Raw genomic sequence first — 24,782 nt, forward strand, 5'->3', positions numbered from 1 at the left:
AGGTAGGGGTTTTCTGTACGATGCTGTGCTCCCGCCCGAGATCCGCTCCATGATTTACCTCCTGCCATACTTCCCAACTTTGCTCAAAGTCGCTGGACTCCGAGCTAGTGGAGGGACCGCTGGACCAACAGAGGACCGAGTGGGGAATCAGCCAAGGACCCACACAGGCAGAGTCAACACGGGACCCAAGGGAGGGGATAGGAGGGCACGGGCCCCAGACCACTCATCCCCCCTCATCCTCTTCCTCTCCTCTTCAGGATGGAGTGGGTCTCAGCAGGGGGACGAGGGAGGGACCTGCCGGGACAGCCTGGGCCCTGGCAGCTTCAGCTGGGCCTGCTGCTGAGCGGTGAGAGGGCCTGGTGAAGGCCTGGCGGGGATGGGATGTGATGGTGGGTCTTGGGGTAGCTGGGTCAGGGGCTGCGGAGGGTGGGGTAGGGTAGCAGAACCAGCTGACCCCCTGTTCCCAGTGCTGGTCACCGGCCTGGCCCAGGCCCCAGCCCCGGATGTGCCAAGCTGTTCTCGGGGAAGCTGCTACCCTGCCACAGGCGACCTGCTGGTGGGCCGCGCTGACAGACTGACGGCCTCGTCCACCTGTGGTTTGCACGGCCCCCAGCCCTACTGCATCGTCAGTCACCTGCAGGTGGGACTGGGGTGGTGGGGGGCCGAGTCAGGATGGACTAGCAGTGGCTGAGACATTGACCCTGACCCTGACCCGACCCAGGATGAGAAGAAATGCTTCCTGTGTGACTCCCGGCGCCCCTTCTCTGCCAGAGACAACCCAAACAGCCATCGCATCCAGAATGTAGTTACCAGCTTCGCACCACAGCGCCGGGCAGCCTGGTGGCAGTCAGAGAATGGTGAGGCTGCGGGTAGGGTGTGGGGGGAGCTACCCAGGGCTGCCCACCAAGTAGCCTCAAGGCCCTGACCTCTGACTCCTGCCTCAGGTGTCCCCGCGGTCACCATCCAGCTGGACTTGGAGGCTGAGTTCCATTTCACGCACCTCATTATGACCTTCAAGGTGCCCGCATGTCTGGGAGCCTGCTTGAAGCACCTTGCTTGGCTCCCCAGTGCCCGTGAACAGACTCCCAGATCTTCAGCCCAGCCTCTCTGTCCTCATACGCTGTGCCCTGGCTAGATGGGAGGCCCTTTCACCTCCCACAGCTTCCGATGCCTCCCACCTCCAGGCCTGTGTACACGCTGCCCCAATCCCAGGCTGGGTCAGGCGCTGTCTCCCTGGGGCCCCTGACTTCCCCACTCGGGGTGGCTTTCCTTCCCGATTCTTTCTTGGCTCCCTCTGGTCACCCCTACCTCTCCATGAGCTGCTTGACAGCAGGCCCCAGCTGGACGGGGTTCTTGACAGGCCTGGGCTGGACTTGGGTCTTGGTGCCCACTGATGAGCCGCGCTCCCCACCCAGACATTTCGCCCCGCTGCCATGCTGGTGGAGCGCTCAGCTGACTTTGGACGCACCTGGCACGTGTACCGCTATTTCTCCTATGACTGTGCGGCAGACTTCTCTGGAGTCCCGCTAGCCCCCCCACGGCACTGGGACGACGTCGTCTGTGAGTCCCGCTACTCAGAGATTGAGCCATCCACTGAGGGCGAGGTGAGGGCTGGGCTCTGGGCTTGGGGCAGAGAGTGGGCCTGGTGGGCGCGCCCTTGGACACAGGGCCAGTGTCTGCAATGCCTCCATGCCCTCCCAGGTCATCTATCGGGTGCTGGACCCTGCCATCCCCATTCCAGACCCCTACAGCCCACGGATCCAGAGTGAGTGCTCCCTTCTCTGAGCCTGGCGCAGTCCCAGCGTCCGGCTGCTGACTATTTGGGGCCTCGGGAGCTATTTTGGGTGTTTCCTAGGGCAGGTGCCAAGTCTAGTTTAGCTCATACAGTTAGAAACAGGAGGTCTCCCAAGGTGACCTTGGCAGCTTCAGCCCCCCGGTTGGGCGTGGGCCAGCAAGAGCTGACTGGGCCTGTGGGTTCCCAATCTTCTTCCCTCTGCTTAGACCTGCTGAAGATCACCAACTTACGGGTAAACCTGACGCGGCTACACACGCTGGGGGACAACCTGCTTGACCCCAGGCGGGAGATCCGCGAGAAGTACTATTACGCCCTCTACGAGCTGGTCGTGCGTGGCAACTGCTTCTGCTACGGACATGCCTCACAGTGTGCGCCCGCCCCGGGGGCACCAGCCCACGCTGAGGGCATGGTGAGGACCTTCGGCTGGCTGGAGCGGGGCTGTGGGCAGGGGCGGGCCCGGCTGGGTCGTGCTGACCACTCGTCTGCCCACCCGACTAGGTTCATGGGGCCTGCGTCTGCAAACACAACACTCGCGGCCTTAACTGTGAGCAGTGTCAGGATTTCTATCATGACCTGCCCTGGCACCCAGCTGAGGACCGCCACAGTCATGCCTGCAAGAGTGAGTGAGACCCCAGCCCCCACTGCCCCAAAACTTAGTGGCCTGGCTGTGCCCTGGGTACAACCTAGAGCTGGTTGGTTAAGTCCCTAACACCTAGATTGCGTCTGAAGGGTATCTGGAAGGAATTCCCTGGTGGCCTGGTGGTTAGGACTTAGCGCTTTCATTGCCAGGGCCTGCATTCAATCCCTGGTCAAGGAACTAAGATCCTGCAAGCCGTGAGACGTGGCCAAAAAAAAAAAAGATTTGTGAAGGGGGCTTCCTTGGTGGCTCAGATGGTTAAAGAAACTGTCTGCGATGCAGGAGACCTGGGTTTGACCCTGGGTCAGGAAGATCCCTTAGAGAAGGAAATAGCAACCCACTGCTGTTTTCTTACCTGGAGAATTCCATGGGCAAGGGAGCCTCGTGGGCTACAGTCCATGGGGTTGCAAAGAGTCGGAAATGACTGAATAGCTAAGACTTTCACTTTTCATCCTGGTCTTGATGCCCCTGGGGACTCCTTCAACCCTTCTCAACAGTCCGCTCTGATGAGGGGCCCTGTAGAAAGCCGAACCCTCACCCACAAATTCTGGCTGGAGGCAGGGACCTAAGGTGGCACTGGGGGCCCCTAAGTCCCTTCCTCTCGGGGCACGGTCCCTCCAGTGACCTTTGCCCTCTCCTCCCTCCCCTCTCCCAAGAGTGCGAGTGCCACGGGCACGCCCACAGCTGTCACTTCGACATGGCCATATACCTGGCATCCGGCAACGTGAGCGGAGGCGTCTGTGACGGGTGTCAGCACAACACAGCCGGGCGCCAGTGTGAGCTCTGTCGGCCCTTCTTCTACCGGGACCCGACCAAGGACCTGCGCGACCCTGCTGTGTGCCGCTGTAAGGCGGGAACTGAACCCCGGAGCGGGAAGGCTGTCCCTGGGTTGGGAGCAGACGATGTGCCAGACTATGGCCAAGTTGCGGAGATTTGGGGTGGAGGGTGGGGGGGTGTGGAGCCAGACTGGGAATCTAGGGTGGGGCTTGAGACTTGACTGGTGCTGGGCTCATTGGCCTAGGGTAACCCTGCACTTCTTTGTGCCCCCAGCCTGTGACTGTGACCCCACGGGTTCCCAAGACGGGGGCCGCTGTGATCCCCACGATGACCCTGCGCTGGGGCTGGTCTCGGGCCAGTGTCGCTGCAAAGAACACGTGGTGGGCTCTCGCTGCCAGCAGTGCCGCGACGGCTTCTTTGGGCTCAGCGCCAGCAACCCCCTGGGCTGCCAGCGTATGTGCTTCCCATCGTGACTCCAGTCCTGACCTTGACCCTGGACCTCTTACCCTTGACCCAGCCGGACACGAGCACTGCCCCAGCTCCCCACAGTGCTGATGGGTCTTCTTCCCTGCAGGATGTCAGTGTGACCCACGGGGCACGGTGCCGGGGGGCACCCCTTGTGACCGCAACAGTGGAGCCTGTTTCTGCAAGCGTCTGGTGACCGGCCAGGGCTGCAACCGCTGCCTGGTACGACTGCAGAGGGGCCGGAGTTCTGCGCTTGTCCTCAGAGCACAGGGCTGGGGGTGGTGTCCATGCCCCCCTGGGTGGGTGCTGAGGGCTTAGGGCCTGAACCTGGCTGAGAGGCCAAGGGTGGGAGCCAGTGGTCTGGGGAGTGTACTTCCCCAAGGCGTGTAGAGGCTGAGAGTCATCATTAGACTGTCTGCTGGGCAGAGAGGGGAGTCTGTTTCGGGTCCTCAGCAACCTCTTGTCCCGCAGCCTGGCCACTGGGGGCTGAGCCACGACCTGCTCGGCTGCCGTCCATGTGACTGCGACATCGGTGGTGCCTTGGATCCGCAGTGAGTGCTGTAAAAGGGGCCCTGGGTGGGTGGGGAAAGGATTCCGGGCAGGGCGGCGGATCCCTCTGGAGTAACCACGTGTTCCCCAGGTGCAGCGAGGCCACGGGTCAGTGCCGCTGCCGCCAGCACATGGTGGGGCGACGCTGTGAACAGGTGCAGCCTGGTTACTTCCGGCCCTTCCTCGACCACCTAACTTGGGAGGCTGAGGAAGCCCGGGGGCAGGTAAGGGGGGGCACTGTTGGGGGGCTAAAGGGCATGGCTGGCACTGTGGATGGAGAGGCTGGGTTATGGGTGGCGCCTGGTGGAGGGAGGGTGTCTGCCTTGAGCAGAGCCTCCACTGGAGAGCTGGGGCCTGGGGACAGGCTATGGCAGAAGAGCCCCCTTCCCTTGGCTGCATTGCCTCCCAGGTGCTCGATGTGGTGGAGCGTCTGCCGACCCCTGGGGGCACTCCGTCTTGGACCGGCCCGGGCTTTGTTAGGCTGCGGGAAGGCCAGGTGCTGGAGTTCGTGGTGACCTCTATACCGAGAGCCATGGACTATGATGTGCTGCTGCGCCTGGAACCCCAGGTCAGACCCTGTGACACCTGACCCAGAGCTGACCCTCTGCACACGGGAGCATCTCCTCCATCATCCCATGCCCCCCCAGGTGCCAGAGCAGTGGGCGGAGATGGAGCTGACCGTGCAGCGTCCAGGGCCTGTGTCTGCCCGCAGCCCGTGTGGGCACGTGCTGCCCCAAGATGACCACATCCCAGGGACCCTGCGGCCAGGCACCAGGTGAGGACACTAGTGGGAACACCTACCACTGTGGGGGGGCGGGTTGTGGGTCAGCCCTCAGCTCCCTGCAGGGCACGTGGAAGACCCACTGCTTATTCATCTGTTCCTTCAAGCACCTGCTCCTCCTGGGTGCTGTTTGCCGATGCTGCTGGGCGTGGTGTGGGTCAGAGGAAGGAAGTAGAGAGAACCAGGCCTGCTCCTTCAGGGGTCCAAGTTCCAGAAGCCAAGTCAGGAATTAAGGGGAGCCCATTCAGTGTCAGGATACGGGCTTGGAGGGCTGTCAGAGTGCTCTGAGCAGGGATGTAACTGGCCTGATTTAAGGTTTTTATTATATTGGGGAGTTTGTATTTGTTTCAGGGATCCTTTTTTAAAATCACTTTCTTTTAAACTTTTTATCATGTAAAAATAAAAATACATAGAAGTAGAGAGAATAGCATAGTGAGCCTGGCTGTACCCACTATAGACATTTTGGCAACTTTACATTTAAGAAAGACTCCTCTAGTTTCCCAATGGAGGATAGACCCAAAGGACCCAGGAGGAAGCTGGGAGCTCTGCTGGAAGTTACTGAGTTAGCCAAGTGACAGCAGGCTGGACACAGGTGTAGCAATTGAGGTGGCAAGGAGCAGAAGTTTCCATAGGGTTCTGGTGGCAGAGCTGATGGCTTAGACATGTAGGAAAGGGAGAAAATATGGATGGAAGGGTGACTCCAGGGTTTGGGGTTGGGGCGTCTGGATGGCGTGGGCTCTTTTCTGAGATGGAGGCCTAGCGGGGAGCACTTCTGAGATGCTGAGACATGAGGGGACAAGGCCAGGGGGTAGTTGGACTTGTGTGTCTGGAATTACGGGAGGGCTCATGTTGGAGATGTAAGACTTGTCTGTAAACGGTGGTTCTCAATTAAATGACCAGAAAAAGGAAGGAGGAGCAGAACCAAGCTTTGGGGTACTCTAGTGTTAGAACCCAGTAGAGAGGGAACAGCTGGGGGATGGAGAGAAGTCAGGAGTCTGGACAAGGTCCCAGAAACTGAGAAGAGTGTCTGAGAAAGGAAGGCGTACTGTTCTCACTGCATGCTGCTGGACGCCTCAGCAGATAAGAATAGAGAAGTAGCCGCTGGGTTTGGCTACAGGGAGGTCACCGGTGACCTTGGGACAAGCCGACTGCACGGGGTGTTGGGGCACAACTCCCTGGGAGTGGGCGGCTTAAACAGTGGACACAGTGACCACGGTTACATTTTAGGGCTGTGTTGGGCTGGAGAACAAAGACAGAGTAGTAACTGAGGGAGACTTGAATCTTGAGTAAAGATTTTTTCAGGGAGGATCAAAGAAGAACTCTAGGGTGGGTTTGGAAGCTGCTGGGAATGATCTGGGGCAGGGGGAGGTGATGCAGTCTTGGTTAAAAGGAGCCATGGTTGAAGGTTGGAGGTGGAGGTTGGAGGAAGCGAAAAAAGGACATGGAGGGAAAACTGGAAAGTATTAAGGACTGATGCTGAAGCTAAAAGTCCAATACTTTGGCCACCTGATGCAAAGAGCCAACTCATTGGAAAAAACCCTGACACTGGGAAAGATTGAAGGTGGGAGGAGAAAGGGATGACCAAGGACGAGATGGTTGGACCGCATCACTGACTCGATGGATATGAGTTTGAGCAAGCTCTGGGACTTGGTGATGGACAGGGAAGCCTGGCATGCTGCAGTCCTTGGGGCTGCAAAGAGTAGGGCACAACTGAGTGACTGAACTGAACTGAATATTTGTGCCAGGGAAATGCTGTGGGGTTGCAAGGCTATATGGAGTATTTTCAGCACAGGCGATGATCCCAGTGAAGGCATATTAATGGGAATCTTCTGTACAGATTCTCCACCTGGCTGTTAGCTGTCTGTGGCCCAGCGCAGTCTGTTTCTTGGCCAGTGGTTTGGTTGTTGGGTGTGGCGTGGGGAGGCCTAAGATGATGCATATGGGAACCCTGGGTAACCCGCATACCCGTCCTCCCCTACCCAGGCACATGGTGTTTCCCAGACCTGTCTGCCTGGAGCCTGGCATCTCCTACAAGCTACATCTCAAGCTGGTGCGAACGGGAGGAAGTGCCCAGCCTGAGGCCCCCTATTCTGGACCCAGCCTACACATTGACTCGGTGAACACCTCCCTCTCTCCATACCTACCAAGATGGTGGGGCCCGTGCGTTGTGTCCTGAAGTGGTGGCCAGATAGATGGGGCCAGGGATGGAAGAGGCAGGTCTGGGGCGGCACCAAGCTTAGTGATCCCACGTGGTCCAGGCTCTGAACCTCACTCTTTGTTGCTCATCTCTCAAGCTGGTGTTGCTGCCCCGTGTCCTGGTGCTGGAGATGTTTAGTGGGGGTGACGCGGCCTCTCTGGAGCGCCGGGCCACCTTTGAACGCTACCGCTGCCATGAGGAGGGTCTGATGCCCAGCAAGCCCCTTCCCTCCGAGGCCTGTGCCCCCCTCCTCATCAGCCTGTCCACGCTGCTCTACAACGGAGCCCTGCGTGAGTGTGTGTGGTGTGGCTGGGGGGGGCGGAGGTGTGGGGGCTCAGCCTGACCTGCCCTGTCCCCTCTCCCCGCAGCCTGTCAGTGTGACCCGCAGGGCTCCCTGAGCTCCGAGTGCAACCCCGATGGCGGTCAGTGCCGGTGCAAGCCCGCAGTGGTGGGGCGCCGCTGTGACCTCTGTGCCCCTGGCTACTATGGCTTTGGCCCCACGGGTTGTCAAGGTATTCACTGGCCTCATCCCTCCGATTGTCCGCCCCCCGCCCCACTACCGTCCTTCCTCCTTTTTCTGGCGCTACTTCTTCCTTCTTCTCATTCTGGCTTCGGACCCCACATGCTCCGCCCTGATCACTTGACCTACTCTTCCATCCCCTGACTTTCCACTCTGACCTCACCCAGCTTCCCCTCAAAGCCCCTTCCTGGCTCAGTCTCCGCCTTGCCCCCAGCCTGCCAGTGCAGCCCCGAGGGGGCGCTCAGCGGCCTGTGTGACGCCACCAGTGGGCAGTGCCCCTGCCGAGCTGGTGCATTTGGGCTTCGCTGCGACCGCTGCCAACGGGGCCAGTGGGGGTTCCCGAGCTGCCGGCCCTGTGTCTGCCACGGGCACGCAGACGAGTGCGACCCCCACACTGGCGCTTGCCTGGGCTGCCGGGACCACACCGGGGGTGAGCACTGTGAACGGTGAGTCTGGAGCAGCCGTGGACGAGCGGGTGGGTAGGCACGCCGCTCAGGGAGGATGCAGCGTTTCCCTCTCCTGCCTGCAGGTGCATTGCTGGCTTCCATGGGGACCCCCGGCTGCCCTACGGGGGCCAGTGCCGGCCCTGCCCCTGCCCCGAAGGCCCTGGGAGCCGGCGGCACTTTGCTACTTCCTGTCACAGGGATGGGTACTCGCAGCAGGTCATGTGCCACTGCCGGGCAGGCTACACAGGTGAGTGGGGAGGTGCAGGCGTGGGACCAGGGTGGAGCAGCTGGGCTGAGCACTCACGCCTTCCCCCCAACCGTGGGCAGGGCTGCGATGCGAAGCTTGTGCCCCCGGGCACTTTGGGGACCCATCAAGGCCAGGCGGCGGGTGCCAACCATGTGAGTGCAGTGGGAACATTGACCCCACGGACCCGGATGCCTGTGACCCCCGCTCGGGGCAATGCCTGCGCTGCTTACACCACACGGAGGGGCCGCGCTGTGCCCACTGCAAGCCTGGCTTCCATGGGCAGGCTGCCCGGCAGAGCTGTCACCGTGAGTGTGGGGATGGGGGGGACTGCTGGGCAGGGCTCCCCTTGACTGGTGCGTGCCCCTTGACTGGTGTCCCCATCTCGGCTGGTACAGGCTGTACCTGCAACCTGCTGGGCACAGATCCCCGGCAGTGCCCGTCCACTGACCGCTGCCACTGTGACCCAAGCAGTGGGCAGTGCCCATGCCTCCCCAACGTCCAGGGCCTGAGCTGTGACCGCTGTGCCCCCAACTTCTGGAACCTCACCAGTGGCCGTGGCTGCCAGCCCTGTGCCTGCCACCCAAGCCGAGCCAGAGGCCCCACCTGCAATGAGGTAGGGCACTTCCTGTGGATCCCTGGGTGGGCGGGGCCAGCTGCCTGCCTCCTGCCTCTAGAGCTCTGCCCCTGATTGACCTCTGCCTGTTCTCACTCTAGTTCACAGGCCAGTGCCACTGCCGTGCTGGTTTCGGCGGGCGGACCTGTTCTGAGTGCCAGGAGCTCCACTGGGGAGACCCTGGGTTGCAGTGCCGTGGTGAGGGGGCTAGAGGGGCCAGAGTAGATGGGGGGGTGCTTCCCAGGATGCTCCACTGGCACCCTAACTCTGTGGTCTGTCCTCTGCCCGCAGCCTGTGACTGTGACCCTCGTGGGATAGATACACCTCAGTGTCACCGTTCCACGGGCCACTGCAGCTGCCGCCCTGGCGTGTCTGGCGTGCGCTGCGACCAGTGTGCCCGTGGCTTCTCGGGAGTCTTTCCCGCCTGCCATCCCTGCCACGCGTGCTTTGGGGACTGGGACCGCGTGGTGCAGGATCTGGCGGCCCGCACACGGCGCCTGGAGCAGTGGACCCAGGAACTGCAGCAGACGGGTGTGCTGGGTGCCTTTGAGAGCAGCTTCCGGCACCTGCAGGAGAAGCTGGGCACTGTGCAGGGCATCGTGGGCGCCCGAAACGCCTCCGCCGCCTCCACTGCGCAGCTCGTGGAGGCCACAGAGGAGCTGCGGTGCGGACGAGCCCGAGGAGGCGTGGTGGGGTGGGGCAGGGGCCCAACGTGCCAGGGCTGAAGTCTGTATCACTTCACACAGGCGCGAAATTGGGGAGGCCACGGAGCGCCTGACCCGGCTGGAGGCTGAGCTTACAGATGTGCAGGATGACAATTTCAATGCGAACAACGCACTGAGCAGTCTAGAGCGAGATGGGCTTGCACTTAATCTCACGCTGCGGCAGCTTGACCAGCATCTGGACCTGCTCAAGCATTCAAACTTCCTGGGTGAGTTGGTGACCCCCGAGGCAGGTGGCTCAGGGTGGATCTTCAGCTGACTGCCCACCTCTGCCCAACTCAGGTGCCTATGACAGCATCCGCCAGGCCCACAGCCTGTCTGCAGAGGCAGAACGCCGTGCCAACACGTCGGCCCTGACGGTGCCCAGCCCTGTGAGCAGCTCAGCAGACACCCGGCACCGGACAGAGGCCCTGATGAGTGCCCGGAGGGACGACTTCAACCGCAGGCACGTGGCCAACCAGCGGGCCCTGGGCGAGCTCTCTGCCCGTACCCACGCCCTGAGTCTGACAGGCATCAACGAACTGGTAAGGCTCGGTGTGGGGTGGGACATGTGGGTGTGGCTGTTCCTTTCCCCAGCCCTGACTTGTTCTGTGCCTGGCAGGTGTGTGGGTCCCCAGGAGACGCGCCCTGTGCTACGAGCCCGTGCGGGGGTGCCGGCTGCCGGGACGAGGAGGGGCAGCCCCGCTGTGGGGGCCTCAGCTGCAGTGGGGCAGCAGCCATGGCGGACCTGGCGCTGGGTCGGGCCCGCCACACACAGGCAGAGCTGCAGCGGGCATTGGCAGAAGGCGGTGGCATCCTCAGCCAGGTAGCTGAAACCCGTCGACAGGCAAGCGAGGCCCAGCAGCGGGCCCAGGCAGCCCTGGACAAGGCTAATGCGTCCAGGGGCCAGGTGGAGCAGGCCAACCAGGAACTGCGGCAACTTATCCAGAATGTGAAGGACTTCCTCAGCCGTGAGCCTCCCTGTGGCCCAGGCCCCGTGGTGTTTCCCCTGTGTCTGTGTTCATACTTGAGTCAGAGCCCACACAGTACCTGTGTTTAGGATTACCAATGGGCAGGGACTCAGGATGTGTGGACCCCGAGCCCTGCCTTTATGTCATCCCAAAGTCCACGACCCCAAATCTGTGTCCCATGTAGAGTCCTGTCCTTGTGGTTACATCCGTCTGCCTGCTAGCAAATCCATACCCCATGTGTGGTCTCTGAGTCCATACCCCCAGGTTGTGTCCCTGTGCCCATGCTCTGACCTTAAGCCCTTGCCTGTGTCCCCACAGAGGAGGGGGCTGACCCTGATAGCATTGAGATGGTGGCCACCCGGGTGCTAGAACTCTCCATCCCAGCATCGCCTGAGCAGATCCAGCAGCTGGCGGGTGAGATCGCAGAGCGGGTCCGGAGCCTGGCAGATGTGGACACGATCCTGGCGCGCACTGTGGGAGATGTGCGCCGGGCAGAGCAGCTCCTGAACGACGCGCGGCGGGCACGGTCTGATCCCCAACCTCGGACCCCGCCCCCCACCCCCCGCCGCCCCCTCCTTGACACCTGATTCGGATATTGGCAGGCTCTGACTCCCTCTCTTCCCCAGGAGCCGGGCTGAGGGTGAGAAACAGAAGGCAGAGACAGTCCAGGCGGCACTGGAGGAGGCCCAGCGGGCACAGGGTGCTGCTCAGGGTGCCATCCAGGGGGCAGTGGTTGACACGCAGGACACAGAGCAGACCCTACACCAGGTGTGGCCTCCCTGGACACCAGTGGGGCCAGGTTAGGAGCACACTGCATAAACCCCTTTAATCCTGGGCCCACCCACGGCAGGTGCAGGAGAGGATGGCAGGTGCCGAGCAGTCACTGAGCTCCGCAGGTGAGCGGGCTCAGCAACTGGATGGTCTCCTGGAGGCTCTGAAACTGAAGCGAGCCGGGAATAGCCTGGCAGCCTCCAGTGCCGAAGAAACGGCTGGCAGTGCCCAGGATCGTGCCCGGGAAGCTGAACAGGTGGGTTGAGGCAGAGCCAGCTGGAAGGGCTGGGGTTAGAGGCTGGGCCTCCACTGGGCCACCACCCAGCCCCCGGCCTCTACATCCACAGCTGCTGCAGGGCCCCCTGGGGGACCAGTACCAGACAGTGAGGGCCCTGGCTGAGCGCAAGGCCCAGGGTGTGCTGGCTGCGCAGGCGCGGGCAGAGCAACTGCGGGACGAGGCTCGGGGCTTGTCGCAGGCCGCTCAAGACAAGCTGCAGCGGTTGCAAGGTGAGAATGGGGGTGGGTGGGCCCCAGAAAGGTGGGGCTCTGGAAGAAGGACCCTTCATCTGACACCCATCTCTGCCAGAGCTGGAAGGCACTTATGAGGAGAACGAGCGGGCGCTGGAGGGCAAAGCGGCTCAGCTGGACGGGCTGGAGGCCAGGATGCGCAGTGTGCTTCAGGCCATCAACTTGCAGGTCCAGATCTACAACACCTGCCAGTGACCCCTGCCCGAGGCGTCCCCCGGTCCCTAGCCTCAGCCCGCACACATGATCGCCTGTGCATGAACAGTCCTCAGCCTGACAAGGCCCCCGCAATAAACCAGTGTGAATCCCCGGGTGTGGTCTGGACTCTGATTTGGGGAGGGCGGGGTCTCTGGGAAGAGTCTGTAGAGGCGGCCACCCGCCGGGCCCCAGAGAGGCCCAGGCACCGGAGCCCCGCCCCCTCCGCTAGGCCCGCCTCCGGAGCTGCCCGGCGCCGCATGCCCGCTCCCGCCGGATGTGCGTCACCGGCCCTGCGTGCAGCCACCCGCGGCCGTAACTGGAAGTCGAAACAAAACAAGCAGCTTAGGTGGTGGCGGCGGCGGCGCCGGGACAGGGGAGGGGCGCGCCGGAACCGGAACCGACCTGACGCCGGAACCGGAACCGAGAGCGGGTTGCCAAGGCCCGAAGAGGGCTGGCGGCGGCGGCGGCGGCCTCGCTCGGTGAGTGGGGCTGGCCGCTGCTCGCCTGTCGCGCCGGAGCGGGGAGGCCGCAACGCGGGCCCGGGGCGGCCTGTTCAAGGTCACGGGCCGTCCAGTCTCCACCCCTCGAGTCCGGCGGCCTGCCGGGCCCGCTGCTGCAGGCGGGGCCGTTACACTCAGCCTGTGGCCGGCCGGCGGTCTCCGAGAGGGTTGGCGGCGAGTGAGGGCGGCTTCCTGGAGGAGGTGGTGGTGGGCCTGGGGTTCGGAGGCTGGAACTGGGTCGCAGCCCGGCTGGGGCACTGGTCTGTGGTCAGTAACCCGGCGCGGCCGGATTAGGCCACCTTGGGTCTCTAGGCAGCCCCTTTCCCTCCTCAACGTCCCAAGAGGATACGGGAGGGACGCGACCTTCAGCTGGGGCCTGGGAGCAAAGAGGCGGAGGATGTTCATCCCTCGACTCTGGATCTGTCGTCATTGGAGATCCAGCCCACCAGTCCCACATCTGACCCGTAGAAGAATCTCTTCCCGCCCCCGACATTCCCCCGCCCCCCCACTCACACTGGGGAACACAGACTGGTCACTATCTGTCCTGCCACTGTCTCAGGCCGTGCTGTGGGCTGCCAGGGATCCTGGATACACGCCTCCTTCATCCCCACCCTCATCCCCACCCTTATCTTAGTATTGAGAACTTTATTTTGGGTGGAGAAATAGCCCAGAATCCCCTTGCGGGTCTGTGGGAAACTGGGTAGAAAGTCTCTAGCTCAGAGCTGATGAGGGGGCGGACCTGGGAAGGAATGGAATAATGTCTGTTTCAGTTTCCATCTCAGGGTGCCTTGAGGTGGGGATATTGCTGAAAGGGAAGTGTGACATCTGAATACCCTTTTCATCTTAGCTTTTGCAAGCCCCTCTCTGCATAGGACAGCAGCTGGAGAGAGGAATCTCTTCAGACGTAGGGAAAAAAGAAAACAAAAACCAACCAGTGCATTGAACCAGGTTCAGGGAATGGTGGAAGCTGTCATGTGGCAGGTGGGGCACCTTAACCTGAAGACCGTGCCTGGGCAGTGGTAGCACCTGGGCTGGGCCTGTTTTCAGCTAAAATGCCTGGTCCTCCTGCTGTTTAATTGTCTGTCTCCTCCTTTCCTGGCTTCCTCCTCCACCTCCTACTTCTCGGGTGGTGACTAAGCAGCCAGTGAGAGTGAAGGAAAAGTGAGCACCCTGCTCAGAGTGCCAGCCCTGTGGGCTGGAGCCATGGCTCATCTCCAGATTGATGAAGGAGCCTGGTCCCGGGCCATAGCTGCCCTGACCTGGCTCCTCCTCAGTGGGGCTTCTCTCTGTGGGTCTGTACGGCAGCATCTAGGAGGCTCAGCTAGAAGTGGTTGCTCCTACGTGCGTTATTTATTCCCCCTTAGGAACCGTCTGAGAGTAGCCAGGGCTGCCTCAGGTATTGGAGAGACACTGCTCTGTAGGGTTAGACGTGTCCTAGGTTGCCGAGCCCTGGGTGTAACCAGGGAGCAAACTCCGGCCCTTGGTAGTGATTACTGGTCACCTTCTTGTTAGGCTGTCTGTTCCTTGCTGGAGAATTTGTCCACAAAGAGTTGCCAAGATAGCTGGGCCAGGAAGAAAGCGCCGTAGCCCTGACCCAGACGCCGTTGCCGACCCTGGGGCGCTCTGGCTGTCGACCAAGCGGCTCAAGATGTCTGGTGGGGCCAGCGCCACAGGCCCAAGGAGAGGGCCCCCAGGACTGGAGGAGGCCACCAGTAAGAAAAAGCAGAAGGATCGAGCAAACCAGGAGAGCAAGGATGGCGATCCTAGGAGAGGTGGGAGTGGCATTCCTGGGACCCTTGTGGCCTTTTCCTCCTCCCTTCCTATTGAGTGTACACGTGGGGGGTTGGGAAACGACTTTTTTCTTCTTCCTCCCATTCTCGTCTGATGCTGAGAGATGGACCGGTGGCAGGCTGGGTACAGCATCAGCTTTGAAGTTTGTAGTACTTGACTGAAGTCTTCAGCATGGTGTTTGGTGGGGTGTTCGAGGCTCAGAGGCTGCCTGTCCATCTTCGTTTCCCTATTCTTTCCTTTGTTGTCAGGGTCAGCATTCACTCCTCGGGAGGAGCAGACCAAAGAGGGTGAGTAATGAATAGGCCTTTTGGATGCTAGAGTGCTTTGGTTGGTGGGAGAGGGGTGGTGGGCACCATGGGGGTATAGCTCTTATCTAAAGCAATTCCATTAGGGCTGGGTGTCTGGTACCTGCTGATCCTCAACAGAAGCTCACGGAGACACTCACAATCTTTTCGTCACTCCCTGTAAAGACTTAGGGCTCGATTGGAGGCAAAGTGCTGATGAGGTGATTGTCAAGCTCCGTGTGGGAACAGGTCCCGTGCGGCTGGAGGAAGTTGATGCTGCTTTCACAGACACAGACTGTGTGCTGCGGCTCCCAGGTACGTCCCTCTGCTCCGAGGCCAGCAGTGTATGTGAGCCTCTTGATATCCCCTGCCCCAGCTGACTCCTGTCACTCTGTTTCCAGATGGTCGGCAGTGGGGTGGTGTTTTCTACGCTGAGATAGAGAGTTCTTGCACCAAAGTGCAGGCTCGCAAAGGTGGCGTCCTGCAGCTGTCACTGCCCAAGAAGGTGCCTCTGCTTACATGGCCCTCTCTGCTGGTAAGTTCCAGAGCGGTGGGAGGGGAGAAGCAGGGATCCCCAGTGTAGTTGACAGAGCCTGACTGCTGTATCTCTGGCAGAAGAAACCTCTAGGGACCCAGGAGTTGGTGCCAGGGCTGCGGTGCCAGGAGAATGGGCAGGAGCCATCTCCCATTGCCCTGGAGCCAGGCCCTGAGCCACGGCGGGCTAAGCAGGAGGCCCGCAACCAGAAGCGGGCCCAGGGCCGTGGTGAGGTAGGCGCTGGGGCTGGTCCTGGGGCCCAGGCAGGGCCCAGCGCCAAGAGGGCCGTGCATCTCCGCAGAGGGCCAGAGGGGGAAGGGGCCAGAGATGGCCCTGGGCCTCGGGGTGATGCCCCCCCATTCCTGGCTGAGCCGGCCACCCAGGTGAGAGTGGGGTGCCTGCTTGGGGGTTGGGAGGTGAGGGGGAGGGTGTAGACTCCAGTGGAGAGGGAGCTGCCGGCCAGACCCAAGGCTGATCCTGCCCACGATCTTGCCACGAATAGGCTGAGGCTGAGGAACAGCTCCGTGTACCACCACTGACCCCCCAGACCTGCCTCCTGGGCTCAGAGGAGAATCTAGCACTTTTGACAGGAAAGAAGGCAGGAGTCCCCAGGAGCGACCCAGTGTCCCCTACCATGGCCCGGAGCAGAGACCCTGAGAAGGACTATCGTTCCAAGGAGGAGATGGCAGTGGCCGCAGATGCTGCAGCCTTGGTGGATGGTAAAGGTGGGGCTGGGGTTGGGCAGGCCGAGCTCGAGCTGCAAGGTGGGTGGGTGTGGGTGGGGAGGAAGTAGAAGAGGAACAGGCTGGAACCTGTCCTGGGTGGCACTGAGCTGTGGTCTCAATGTAGAGCCCGAGTCCATGGTGAACCTGGCATTTGTCAAGAATGACTCGTATGAGAAGGGGCCGGACTCAGTGGTGGTGCACGTGTACGTGAAGGAAATCCGCAGGGACAGCTCTCGAGTGCTCTTCCGCGAGCAGGACTTCACGCTTATCTTCCAGACCAGGTGGGTGGACGGGCAGAACCGGGGCAGACAGTGTGCTTCAGGCAGGGCAGTGTGTCTCACGTTCTTTCTCCTGCCCTGCCCCGCCCCTGCAGGGATGGAAACTTCCTGAGACTGCACCCGGGCTGTGGGCCCCATACCATCTTCCGTTGGCAGGTGAAGCTCAGGTGGGTGGTGCCCTGTCCCACCGCCCTGCACGCCTTGTCCCTGGGCCATCTGGCCCCACAGCCCTTCCACTGGAGTTCCTGAGTGCAGCCTTCCCCTGCAGGAACCTGATCGAGCCCGAGCAGTGCAACTTTTGCTTCACGGCCTCTCGCATTGACATCTGCCTCCGCAAGCGGCAGAGCCAGCGCTGGGGGGGCCTGGAGGCCCCAGCTACACGAGGTCTGCCCACGAGCTCCCTTCATTGCCCGGTCCTTGGGACCCGGACCCCCATCCTCTGCCACATGCTGCTAACCACCAGCCCCCCCATTCCCCCTTTTTAAGGTGCAGTGGGTGGTGCAAAGGTCGCCGTGCCGACAGGTCCATCCCCCCTGGATTCAGCCCCACCGGGAGGTACACCCCATCCCTTGACGGGCCAGGAGGAAGCCCGGGCTGTGGAGAAGGAGAAACCCAAGGCTCGATCTGAGGACACAGGCCTTGATGGGGTGGCTGCCCGCACCCCCATGGAGCATGTAGCCCCAAAGTCAGAGCCACACCTGGCGTCGGTGAGAATCTCGGGGTGCAGAGGGCCAGGGCTGAAGGCTGGAGAGCTTAGGGCTGCTCTCTCATGCTTCTCTTGCTCCCACAGCCCAAGCCCACATGTATGGTGCCTCCAATGCCCCACAGCCCGGTGAGTGGAGACAGTGTGGAGGAAGAGGAGGAGGAAGAGAAGAAGGTGTGTCTGCCCGGCTTCACTGGCCTCGTCAACCTAGGCAACACCTGCTTCATGAACAGCGTCATTCAGTCTCTGTCCAACACGCGGGAGCTGCGGGACTTCTTCCATGGTGAGAGCTGCTCCTGGAGCCCAGGGACGGGGGACACTTGCCCCCGCTCACACCTCTGCTGGGCTGCTGTCCCTAGACCGCTCCTTCGAGGCCGAGATCAACTACAACAACCCCCTGGGGACTGGTGGACGTCTAGCCATTGGCTTTGCTGTGCTGCTCCGGGCGCTGTGGAAGGGCACCCACCATGCCTTCCAGCCCTCCAAGTTGAAGGTGATGTGTGGCTACTCTTCCCCTTGGCTGGAGAGGGCGGGGAGGGCCAGCCAGCCAGGAGCACAGTGGGTGCTGGGGCTCCAGGCTCACACCTTGCCCCTGTGTCCAGGCCATCGTGGCGAGCAAGGCCAGCCAGTTCACAGGCTATGCCCAGCATGATGCCCAGGAGTTCATGGCTTTCCTGCTAGATGGGCTGCACGAGGACTTGAACCGCATTCAGAATAAGCCCTACACGGAGACCGTGGACTCAGATGGGCGGCCTGATGAGGTCAGAGTTGGGGCAGAGGCGCGCCTGTGTCCCGCCCGTCCCAGCCCCTTGGTCTCCTCGGCCCTCACCACTCTGCTCCGCAGGTGGTGGCTGAGGAAGCCTGGCAGCGGCACAAGATGAGGAATGACTCTTTCATCGTGGACCTGTTTCAGGGCCAGTACAAATCGAAGCTGGTGTGCCCCGTGTGTGCAAAGGTGTGATGGGCTCCCTAGGGAGAAAAGCACCCCCTAGTTTGTCCTGGTTAGCCTAATCGGAATGGGCTCAGGCACAGGTACCTTTAGGTGCTGCAGGGCACAATTTGGGCAAAGAAGCTCAGGGGAGGCCTGAGGCCCTGTGTAGGCTGCAGAGGTCAGGCTGTGAGGGCTTCCTGATGGAGGGGAAAGCGCTCTTTGGGTGACCTGAGATGGAGTGGGGTATGGGAAAAATTGGAAAGGCACATGGGGTGCGAGTGAGGGGCCTGGCCGAGCAGGGCCTCCAGTGTCAGAAACAGGGATTCTTCTCTCCTGCCAGTCCTCCTGGTCCATCCAGCATTCTTAGCCTGAGGCTGGGTGGTGAGGCCTGAGAGCCGTCCGCAGGCCTGGGTCGGGCGCTCTGGGCACGAGCAGCCTGCTCCCCACTCCCTCCAGTGGCACCTGTGCCTTTGCAGGTCTCCATCACTTTTGACCCGTTCCTGTACCTGCCGGTGCCCTTGCCCCAGAAGCAAAAGGTTCTCCCTGTCTTCTATTTCGCCCGGGAGCCCCACAGCAAGCCCATCAAGGTGAGAACTTGGCCCGTACTTCCAGGCTACGGCTGAGACCCTGGCCTCCCTCCCCCATGGACTCGCTCCTCTTGTCACCACAGTTTCTGGTGAGCGTCAGCAAGGAGAACTCCAGTGCAAGCGAAGTGTTGGACTCCCTGTCTCAGAGTGTCCACGTGAAACCTGAGAACCTGCGTCTGGCTGAGGTGTGTCTGTCCTTCCCTGCCCCTTATGCATAGGGACGTGTGTCTGTTCACAGCATGCAGATACGTGTGTGCAGTTGTTAGCATCTGTATGTGTCCGCGCAGACGTGCATGTGACTGCACAGACAGGCGAGGTGCTGCGGGATGAGGCGTGGTTGAAACCAGGCACTTGGGCGATGCACCCGAGGTGCCCTCAGTTCCCCGCCATCATCTGAATCTACTCCCCTGCTTGGTGTTGGCCCCCAGCTGCTCTTCTTCAGATGAAGAGCTCGGGCCACAGGAGTAGCCATCCACCAGCTCTGGTTCTTCTCCGTTGTGCTTCTCCCTCCTGTTTTCCCCGATCTGTGTGCTGCTGCCTGGCAGTCTCCTGTTCCTTAGCGGGGTGGAGGTAGGGGCACGCCTCTTGGAAGGTGGCCCCTCCAGAGGAACCACGTTGCAGTCTCCATGGGGCCCACTGGGTGAGAGCAAGGTTGAGGCCCTTGGTGTGGAGAGCTGGTACAGTTCATACCTGTCCCAATCCTGATCTTTCATTCTCTCTGCGTACCAGGCTCCTTACTCCATTGGGCACTGAGGCTGCTGCCAGTGGAGGCACATATTTCTTACCCCTGACCTGTTCTCACAGACCCAAGATCAAGGCCAGATCTTGTGGTTTGGAGCAGGGCTAGGGGAAGCACTCGTCCTCCCATCGGATCTGTGTGTTCTCTGTCCCCAGGTGATTAAGAATCGCTTCCACCGTGTGTTTCTGCCCTCCCACTCACTGGACACCGTGTCCCCGTCCGACACACTCCTCTGCTTCGAGTTGCTGTCCCCAGAGTTAGCCAAGGAGCGGGTGGTGGTGCTAGAGGTACAGCAGGTGAGTAGGGGCCACCCTGCTGCCCCAGAGTCCTGGTGGGGGCGGGGACGGCCTTCCTGCGCCTCCTGCCCTTGCTGAGCCAGGCCACCCACCCTAGCGCCCCCAGGTGCCCAGCATCCCCATCTCCAAGTGTGCAGCCTGCCAGCGGAAGCAGCAGTCAGAGGACGAGAAGCTGAAGCGCTGTACCCGATGTTACCGCGTGGGCTACTGCAACCAGTGAGGACTCCCGCGTTGCCCCGTCCCTGCTCCTGCTTCCACCTACCACCCTCCCTCTTGTCCACATAAAGCCTGGGTGTCTTAAGTCCTCTATCTGCCCCCATCTGCCACCACTCTCCCAGACCCCTGGGAAGCTGGGCTGGCCCTGGTGCAGAGGTGGGGCTGAAGCCCCCTCCTTCCCTCCACTTTCCTTCCAGGCTCTGTCAGAAAACCCACTGGCCTGATCACAAGGGCCTCTGCCGCCCCGAGAACATCGGCTACCCTTTCCTGGTCAGTGTCCCCGCCTCACGCCTCACTTACGCCCGTCTCGCTCAGCTGCTAGAGGGCTATGCCCGGTAAGTGCCCAGGGGCTGGGTTCAGGTGGGGTGGAAGGCAGAGGCGCCGGCCGTACTGGTCTGGATTCTTACTGGCTTTTGCGGCCCGTCGCCAGGTACTCTGTGAGTGTGTTCCAGCCGCCCTTCCAGCCCGGCCGCATGGCCTTGGAGTCCCAGGGCCCTGGCTGCACCACGCTACTCTCCACTAGCTCCCTGGAGGCTGGGGACAGTGACAGGGATCCCATTCAGCCACCAGAGCTCCAGTTGGTGACCCCTGTGGCTGAGGGGGACACTGGGGCCTCCCGGGCATGGGCATCCCCTGATCGGGGCCCTGTGCCCAGCACCAGCGGCATTTCTTCTGAGATGGTGGCCAGTGGGCCCATTGAAGTTGGCGCCTTGACTGTTGGTGAGAGGGTGTCCCGGCCTGAAGGTAAAAGTCTGCTGAAAGGCTCTGGGGTAGGGAAGGTGGAGGAGAGCTGGGTCAGGCCATCGTAGACAGGAGAGCTCCGATTATCGTGTCCTTTCTCAGCTGCCGTGCCCGGGTACCAACACCCAAGTGAAGCCCTGAGCGCCCACACTCCCCAGTTCTTCATCTACAGAATTGACGCATCCAACCGAGAGCAGCGGCTAGAGGACAAAGGTGTCTGAGGCCGTCAGGCGCGGGAGCCCTGGCGTGGGTTGGGCCGGTGGCTCTCCACAGTGGCGTGACTCCCCTCCCTGCCCGTTTCCAGGAGACGTCCCACTGGAGCTGGGGGATGACTGCAGCCTGGCCCTGGTCTGGCGCAACAACGAGCGCCTGCAGGAGTTCGTGTTGGTGGCCTCCAAGGAACTGGAGTGCGCTGAGGACCCTGGGTCTGCGGGCGAAGCTGCCCGCGCTGGCCACTTCACGCTGGACCAGTGCCTCAACCTCTTCACACGGCCGGAGGTGTTGGCACCTGAGGAGGCTTGGTGAGGGCAGGGTGCCTGGCAGGTAGGGGCGGGGCGCCGGGCGCTCCGCCGCCCTGACGGTGCCGCATCCCCTCTCAGGTACTGCCCCCAGTGCAAACAGCACCGCGAGGCCTCCAAGCAGCTGCTGCTGTGGCGCCTGCCCAACGTGCTCATCGTGCAGCTCAAGCGCTTCTCCTTCCGCAGCTTCATCTGGCGTGACAAGATCAACGACCTGGTGGAGTTCCCCGTCCGGTGAGCGGCGGGCCCTGCTGCCCGCAGTCAGGGCTGGTGGTGGTAGCGGCGGGGTGGGGCACCTGCTGACCGCTCTCGGGCCGGCCCCACAGGAACTTGGACCTGGGCAAGTTCTGTATCGGTCAGAAAGAGGAGCAGCTGCCCAGCTACGACCTGTACGCCGTCATCAACCACTACGGGGGCATGATCGGCGGCCACTACACCGCCTGTGCGCGCCTGCCCAATGACCGCAGCAGCCAGCGCAGCGACGTGGGTGAGGGCACACGCACCGACAGGATGGACGGGAGGGGCGGTGGCGCGGGCCCTGTTCACACTCTTCCCACCTCGCCGTAGGCTGGCGCCTGTTCGACGACAGCACGGTGACAACGGTAGATGAGAGTCAGGTGGTGACGCGTTACGCCTATGTCCTCTTCTACCGCCGGCGGAACTCTCCCGTGGAGAGGCCCCCCCGGGCAGGGCACTCTGAGCACCACCCTGAGCTGGGCCCTGCAGCTGAGTCCGCTGCCAGCCAGGTGAGGCACGGGCAGGCTCCGCAGGCGAGGGGGGCCCAGCTCTCAGATGTGGGGGGTGTGGAGCACAGCTTCCTCTCCTCCAGCCCCTGAAGCCTTGGGCTTTTTAAGCCACAGATGGGGTTCCCTTACATTGCAGCCTTAGCCAGAGCCATTACAGGCTGTAGGGACACTTACAGAGGTACATACACGCCAACACGTGGCCACTGGCATGTGCATCAAATACAGGCCAGGAGCTGCTGCAAACTTCACCGGGCTGTGAACGGACTGTTCCTGACACGCCTAGCTTTCCCTCTGCCGCTCTCCACACGCTGACCCACAGACCCTCCCTTAAGACTGTTCCCCGAGTTCTGAGGTGCACTCAGGCCAGGGCTGCGCCAGCAGGCCATAGCCTTGTGTGGCCGTCCCCCTCTCTGCGGTGGGCATCTGTTCCCGCTGGGCCTTCAGAATCTTCTGTCTCTCTTGCTGATGTGGGTCCCAGGCCTGGTTGGTGGGCACAGCCCAACTCTTCTCTGGACTAGTCTCCTCCTGGCGCTCCTTTCCCTTGAGCCCTTTAGGCTCAGACTCTGAGACCATGATCAGATCTGCACGTGGGTGGGAGGGAGCCAGGACATGACTCTGGGGTTGGCAGTTATGTCCTCCGTGAACCAGTCACCTCTGTGGGGAGCCTGGGCTAAAAAACTGACCGGCTAACCCCCAACCCTAACTGCACCCCAGCGGGGAAGCTGCATGTCCACTGGGGAGTGTCCTGAGGCCACAGTGCTGTCTGGGTTCTCCTGTCGTGGCGCTCTCAGTCTCAACAACCTGGCGAGTGACCCACTTGGCTCCTGCTTGCCCTCTCTGCCGCCTGACCTGGGATGTAGGGGGTTAGCGCCAGTTACCTTGGGTGGGACTGTTGTGGCCAGGGGTCTTAGGGACACTGGGTCTCCCTTCCCCCTCCCCCCTGCCCTGGGTGCTGATGGCCGTTTCCGCACACCGTAGGCTTCCCGGATTTGGCAGGAGCTGGAGGCCGAGGAGGAGCCGGTACCCGAGGGGCCTGCGCCTCTGGGTCCCTGGGGGCCCCAAGACTGGGTGGGCCCCCCGCCACGTGGCCCTACCACACCAGACGAGGGCTGTCTCCGATACTTTGTTCTGGGCACCGTGGCAGCTTTGGTGGCCCTTGTGCTCAACGTGTTCTATCCTCTGGTATCCCAGAGCCCCTGGAGATGAGCTCACCGGCAGGCAGCTGCTGTGAGCTGGTCCACCTGCCCTCCCTGCCAGGCCACGCCTGCCTCTGTGGTGGGGACCGACTCGGGGCTCAGTGGGTGCCCCTGAGGGGACAGGGTGGGGACTGTGGCTCTTGCAGGGGCAGAGCATCCAGGGTGGGTATCCTGTCCAGCTGTCTGTCCGTTTGTCCTGCTGCTCCTACCCTTGACCTGGGGCTTAGCCCTACCCAAGCAGCTTCTTGTATTTAAAGTGTTAATAAAGCGAGACTGTTCAGGCCCGATCTCGTCTCTCTGTCTCAACGCCGCTGCTGTCTGCGCCTGCCTTGGGGCCCTCCCCTGGGTGCCAGGGCTCCAAGCCAGCACCCCTGGGATGCCAGGCGGCATACTGGGCAGCCCCCAACCCCTGTCCTCATATTCTGTTGCAGGGACTAGGCCCTGGCCAGGCCCCCGAGGTGGCCCCCACGCGGACAGCCCCTGAACGCTTCGCCCCCCCTGTGGACCGCCCAGCCCCCACCTACAGCAACATGGAGGAGGTCGATTAGCAGGTCCCTGGCTGGTGGGGGGACTGGGTTTGTGGGATCCCCCACAGAGGGCCAGCGCTTTGCCGCTTCTCCTTCTCTAACCTAGAGAACACTGGCTTTGTCAGTGGGGAGTTGGGGGGGAGGATTTGAGGGTGGAAGCCTCACAGGTTGGGACCTCTTGTCACCTTGACCCCCCCACCCCAACCAGTGGGCCTTGGCTTCTCCAGCCACCCCCAGTGCTGCGTGATTTGATTCTCAGTTGTACCTTCGGTTCTTTCTGACTCGCATTATAAACGTTATAATTTTATTCTAAAAAACTGTAATTTTTTTTTGCATTTTGGAAGTGATTGCTGCTGTTTAAATATATTTTAAAAATAAATGACAAATAAGCAGACTTAGTCACTGGTGTGTGTGTGTGTGTGTGTGTGTGTGTGTGTACGTGCGCAAGTGAGTGTGTGTGAGTGTGTGTGTGCGCAAGTGAGTGTGTGTCAAAGATCCTGTAAAGTGCTCTGGTCTGAGGAGATGATGAGGTTCCAGTTCAGGCCCTTTGGGTCATAAAGCCAAGCCCCAGTGCCAGCAGATGTTTGGGGCCTGACTTCTGCCCTTTAATTCCACTGATTCTGAGTCCTGCCTGGAGGCAGCTATGGTTGGCAACATCAGTACCTCAGACCCAAGCGGTGGACTGTACCCCATGAAACTCCAGAAGCTGACAGCATGAGGTAAAAGGTGTAGGCACTGGGGCTGACAACCAGATAGCAGGTCAGGAAGGATTTGTTGGGGAACAGGAAGGACATGTGGGCGGAGGAGAAGTCCCTCCTTTTCTCAGGTCTTTCTTTGCTGTAGTTTGCAAAACATCTGGATCCCTTGGGAGAATAGAGCAGGAAAAAAACTGGCTTGTGGGGAAGGAGACCCTGCTCCACAAGGACAGGCAGAGAGGACCAGAGTGACTCTTAGCTGGTTTCCTGTGGGAGGGAGGGTGCAGGCCCCTGCCAGGCCATTTCCTCCCTTGATTCCCTGAGACTTTGGCTTCTGGCAGGTATCCCAGGCTGTTTGCCCACAGTGGGTCAGCAGGCTTGTCCCAGCACACTTGCCTTTGTGCACACATGCTGCAAGGCAATGGCAAATCTCATGAGACTTCGTCTCCAACAGTGCAGGGTTAGGAGTGGGTATCTCCAGCTGGAGGGGGATGGGGAGGCAGGTGTTCAAGCAAGCCAGAAAGAGTGTAAGGCCGGGAAGGGTGGGGCAGGGCCCTGCATCCGCGGTGGTCCATCCCTGC

The 24,782-nt window shown here is 61.3% G+C and overlaps 2 protein-coding genes across 15 annotated transcripts; both read left to right on the forward strand.

Annotated features, from left to right (window-relative positions):
- Positions 1–61: 61 nt before the first annotated feature.
- Positions 62–12,305, forward strand: LOC122682730 (laminin subunit beta-2). Of its 2 annotated transcripts, XM_043885791.1 has the most exons (33): positions 62–167; positions 258–346; positions 468–640; positions 722–857; positions 945–1,018; positions 1,416–1,604; positions 1,702–1,765; positions 2,002–2,204; positions 2,294–2,414; positions 3,089–3,277; positions 3,483–3,662; positions 3,784–3,896; positions 4,146–4,225; positions 4,315–4,447; positions 4,633–4,791; positions 4,871–4,998; positions 6,988–7,120; positions 7,299–7,491; positions 7,570–7,713; positions 7,936–8,167; positions 8,251–8,414; positions 8,495–8,719; positions 8,810–9,027; positions 9,129–9,225; positions 9,319–9,691; positions 9,774–9,958; positions 10,032–10,273; positions 10,351–10,699; positions 11,018–11,225; positions 11,326–11,467; positions 11,550–11,726; positions 11,818–11,977; positions 12,057–12,305. In XM_043885791.1, exons 2-33 carry the CDS (start codon positions 259–261, stop codon positions 12,191–12,193), a joined length of 5,409 nt encoding a protein of 1,802 aa, XP_043741726.1. In that variant the 5' UTR covers positions 62–167; position 258; the 3' UTR covers positions 12,194–12,305. The 2 variants fall into 2 exon arrangements, with proteins under 2 accessions (XP_043741726.1, XP_043741727.1); XM_043885792.1 differs by lacking the exon at positions 62–167 and having other exon boundaries at positions 180–346.
- A 175-nt stretch (positions 12,306–12,480) lies between these two features.
- USP19 (ubiquitin specific peptidase 19) lies at positions 12,481–23,900 on the forward strand. Of its 13 annotated transcripts, none has more exons than XM_043885805.1 (27): positions 12,481–12,672; positions 14,206–14,465; positions 14,733–14,771; positions 14,955–15,083; positions 15,170–15,303; positions 15,384–15,686; positions 15,806–16,028; positions 16,153–16,309; positions 16,402–16,473; positions 16,575–16,690; positions 16,793–17,013; positions 17,097–17,292; positions 17,369–17,502; positions 17,612–17,770; positions 17,854–17,964; positions 18,417–18,527; positions 18,611–18,712; positions 19,422–19,562; positions 19,660–19,778; positions 19,976–20,113; positions 20,209–20,522; positions 20,622–20,732; positions 20,824–21,040; positions 21,119–21,271; positions 21,364–21,524; positions 21,605–21,783; positions 22,762–23,266. In XM_043885805.1, exons 2-27 carry the CDS (start codon positions 14,342–14,344, stop codon positions 22,987–22,989), a joined length of 4,092 nt encoding a protein of 1,363 aa, XP_043741740.1. In that variant the 5' UTR covers positions 12,481–12,672; positions 14,206–14,341; the 3' UTR covers positions 22,990–23,266. The 13 variants fall into 13 exon arrangements, with proteins under 13 accessions (XP_043741740.1, XP_043741742.1, XP_043741735.1 ...); XM_043885807.1 differs by lacking the exon at positions 22,762–23,266 and adding an exon at positions 23,411–23,900 and having other exon boundaries at positions 12,483–12,672; positions 15,806–16,022; XM_043885800.1 differs by lacking the exons at positions 12,481–12,672; positions 22,762–23,266 and adding an exon at positions 23,411–23,900 and having other exon boundaries at positions 14,209–14,465.
- Positions 23,901–24,782: the final 882 nt, after the last annotated feature.

The sequence above is a fragment of the Cervus elaphus genome, chromosome 24, assembly GCF_910594005.1.
Source record: "Cervus elaphus chromosome 24, mCerEla1.1, whole genome shotgun sequence".
NCBI lineage: Eukaryota > Metazoa > Chordata > Mammalia > Artiodactyla > Cervidae > Cervus > Cervus elaphus.

What these genes read in the sequence shown, in the direction of transcription:
- LOC122682730 (XM_043885791.1), top strand. Translation starts at nt 259, where the DNA reads ATGGAGTGGGTCTCAGCAGGGGGACGAGGGAGGGACCTGCCGGGACAG. An exon ending in GGGGGTGAGCACTGTGAACG is followed by an intron (nt 8,168 to 8,250) that starts GTGAGTCTGGAG and finishes TCCTGCCTGCAG; the next exon opens with GTGCATTGCTGGCTTCCATG. An exon ending in GAGGCCACAGAGGAGCTGCG is followed by an intron (nt 9,692 to 9,773) that starts GTGCGGACGAGC and finishes CACTTCACACAG; the next exon opens with GCGCGAAATTGGGGAGGCCA.
- USP19 (XM_043885805.1), top strand. Translation starts at nt 14,342, where the DNA reads ATGTCTGGTGGGGCCAGCGCCACAGGCCCAAGGAGAGGGCCCCCAGGA. An exon ending in GGAGGCCCCAGCTACACGAG is followed by an intron (nt 16,691 to 16,792) that starts GTCTGCCCACGA and finishes CCCCTTTTTAAG; the next exon opens with GTGCAGTGGGTGGTGCAAAG. An exon ending in CGCGTGGGCTACTGCAACCA is followed by an intron (nt 19,779 to 19,975) that starts GTGAGGACTCCC and finishes CTTTCCTTCCAG; the next exon opens with GCTCTGTCAGAAAACCCACT.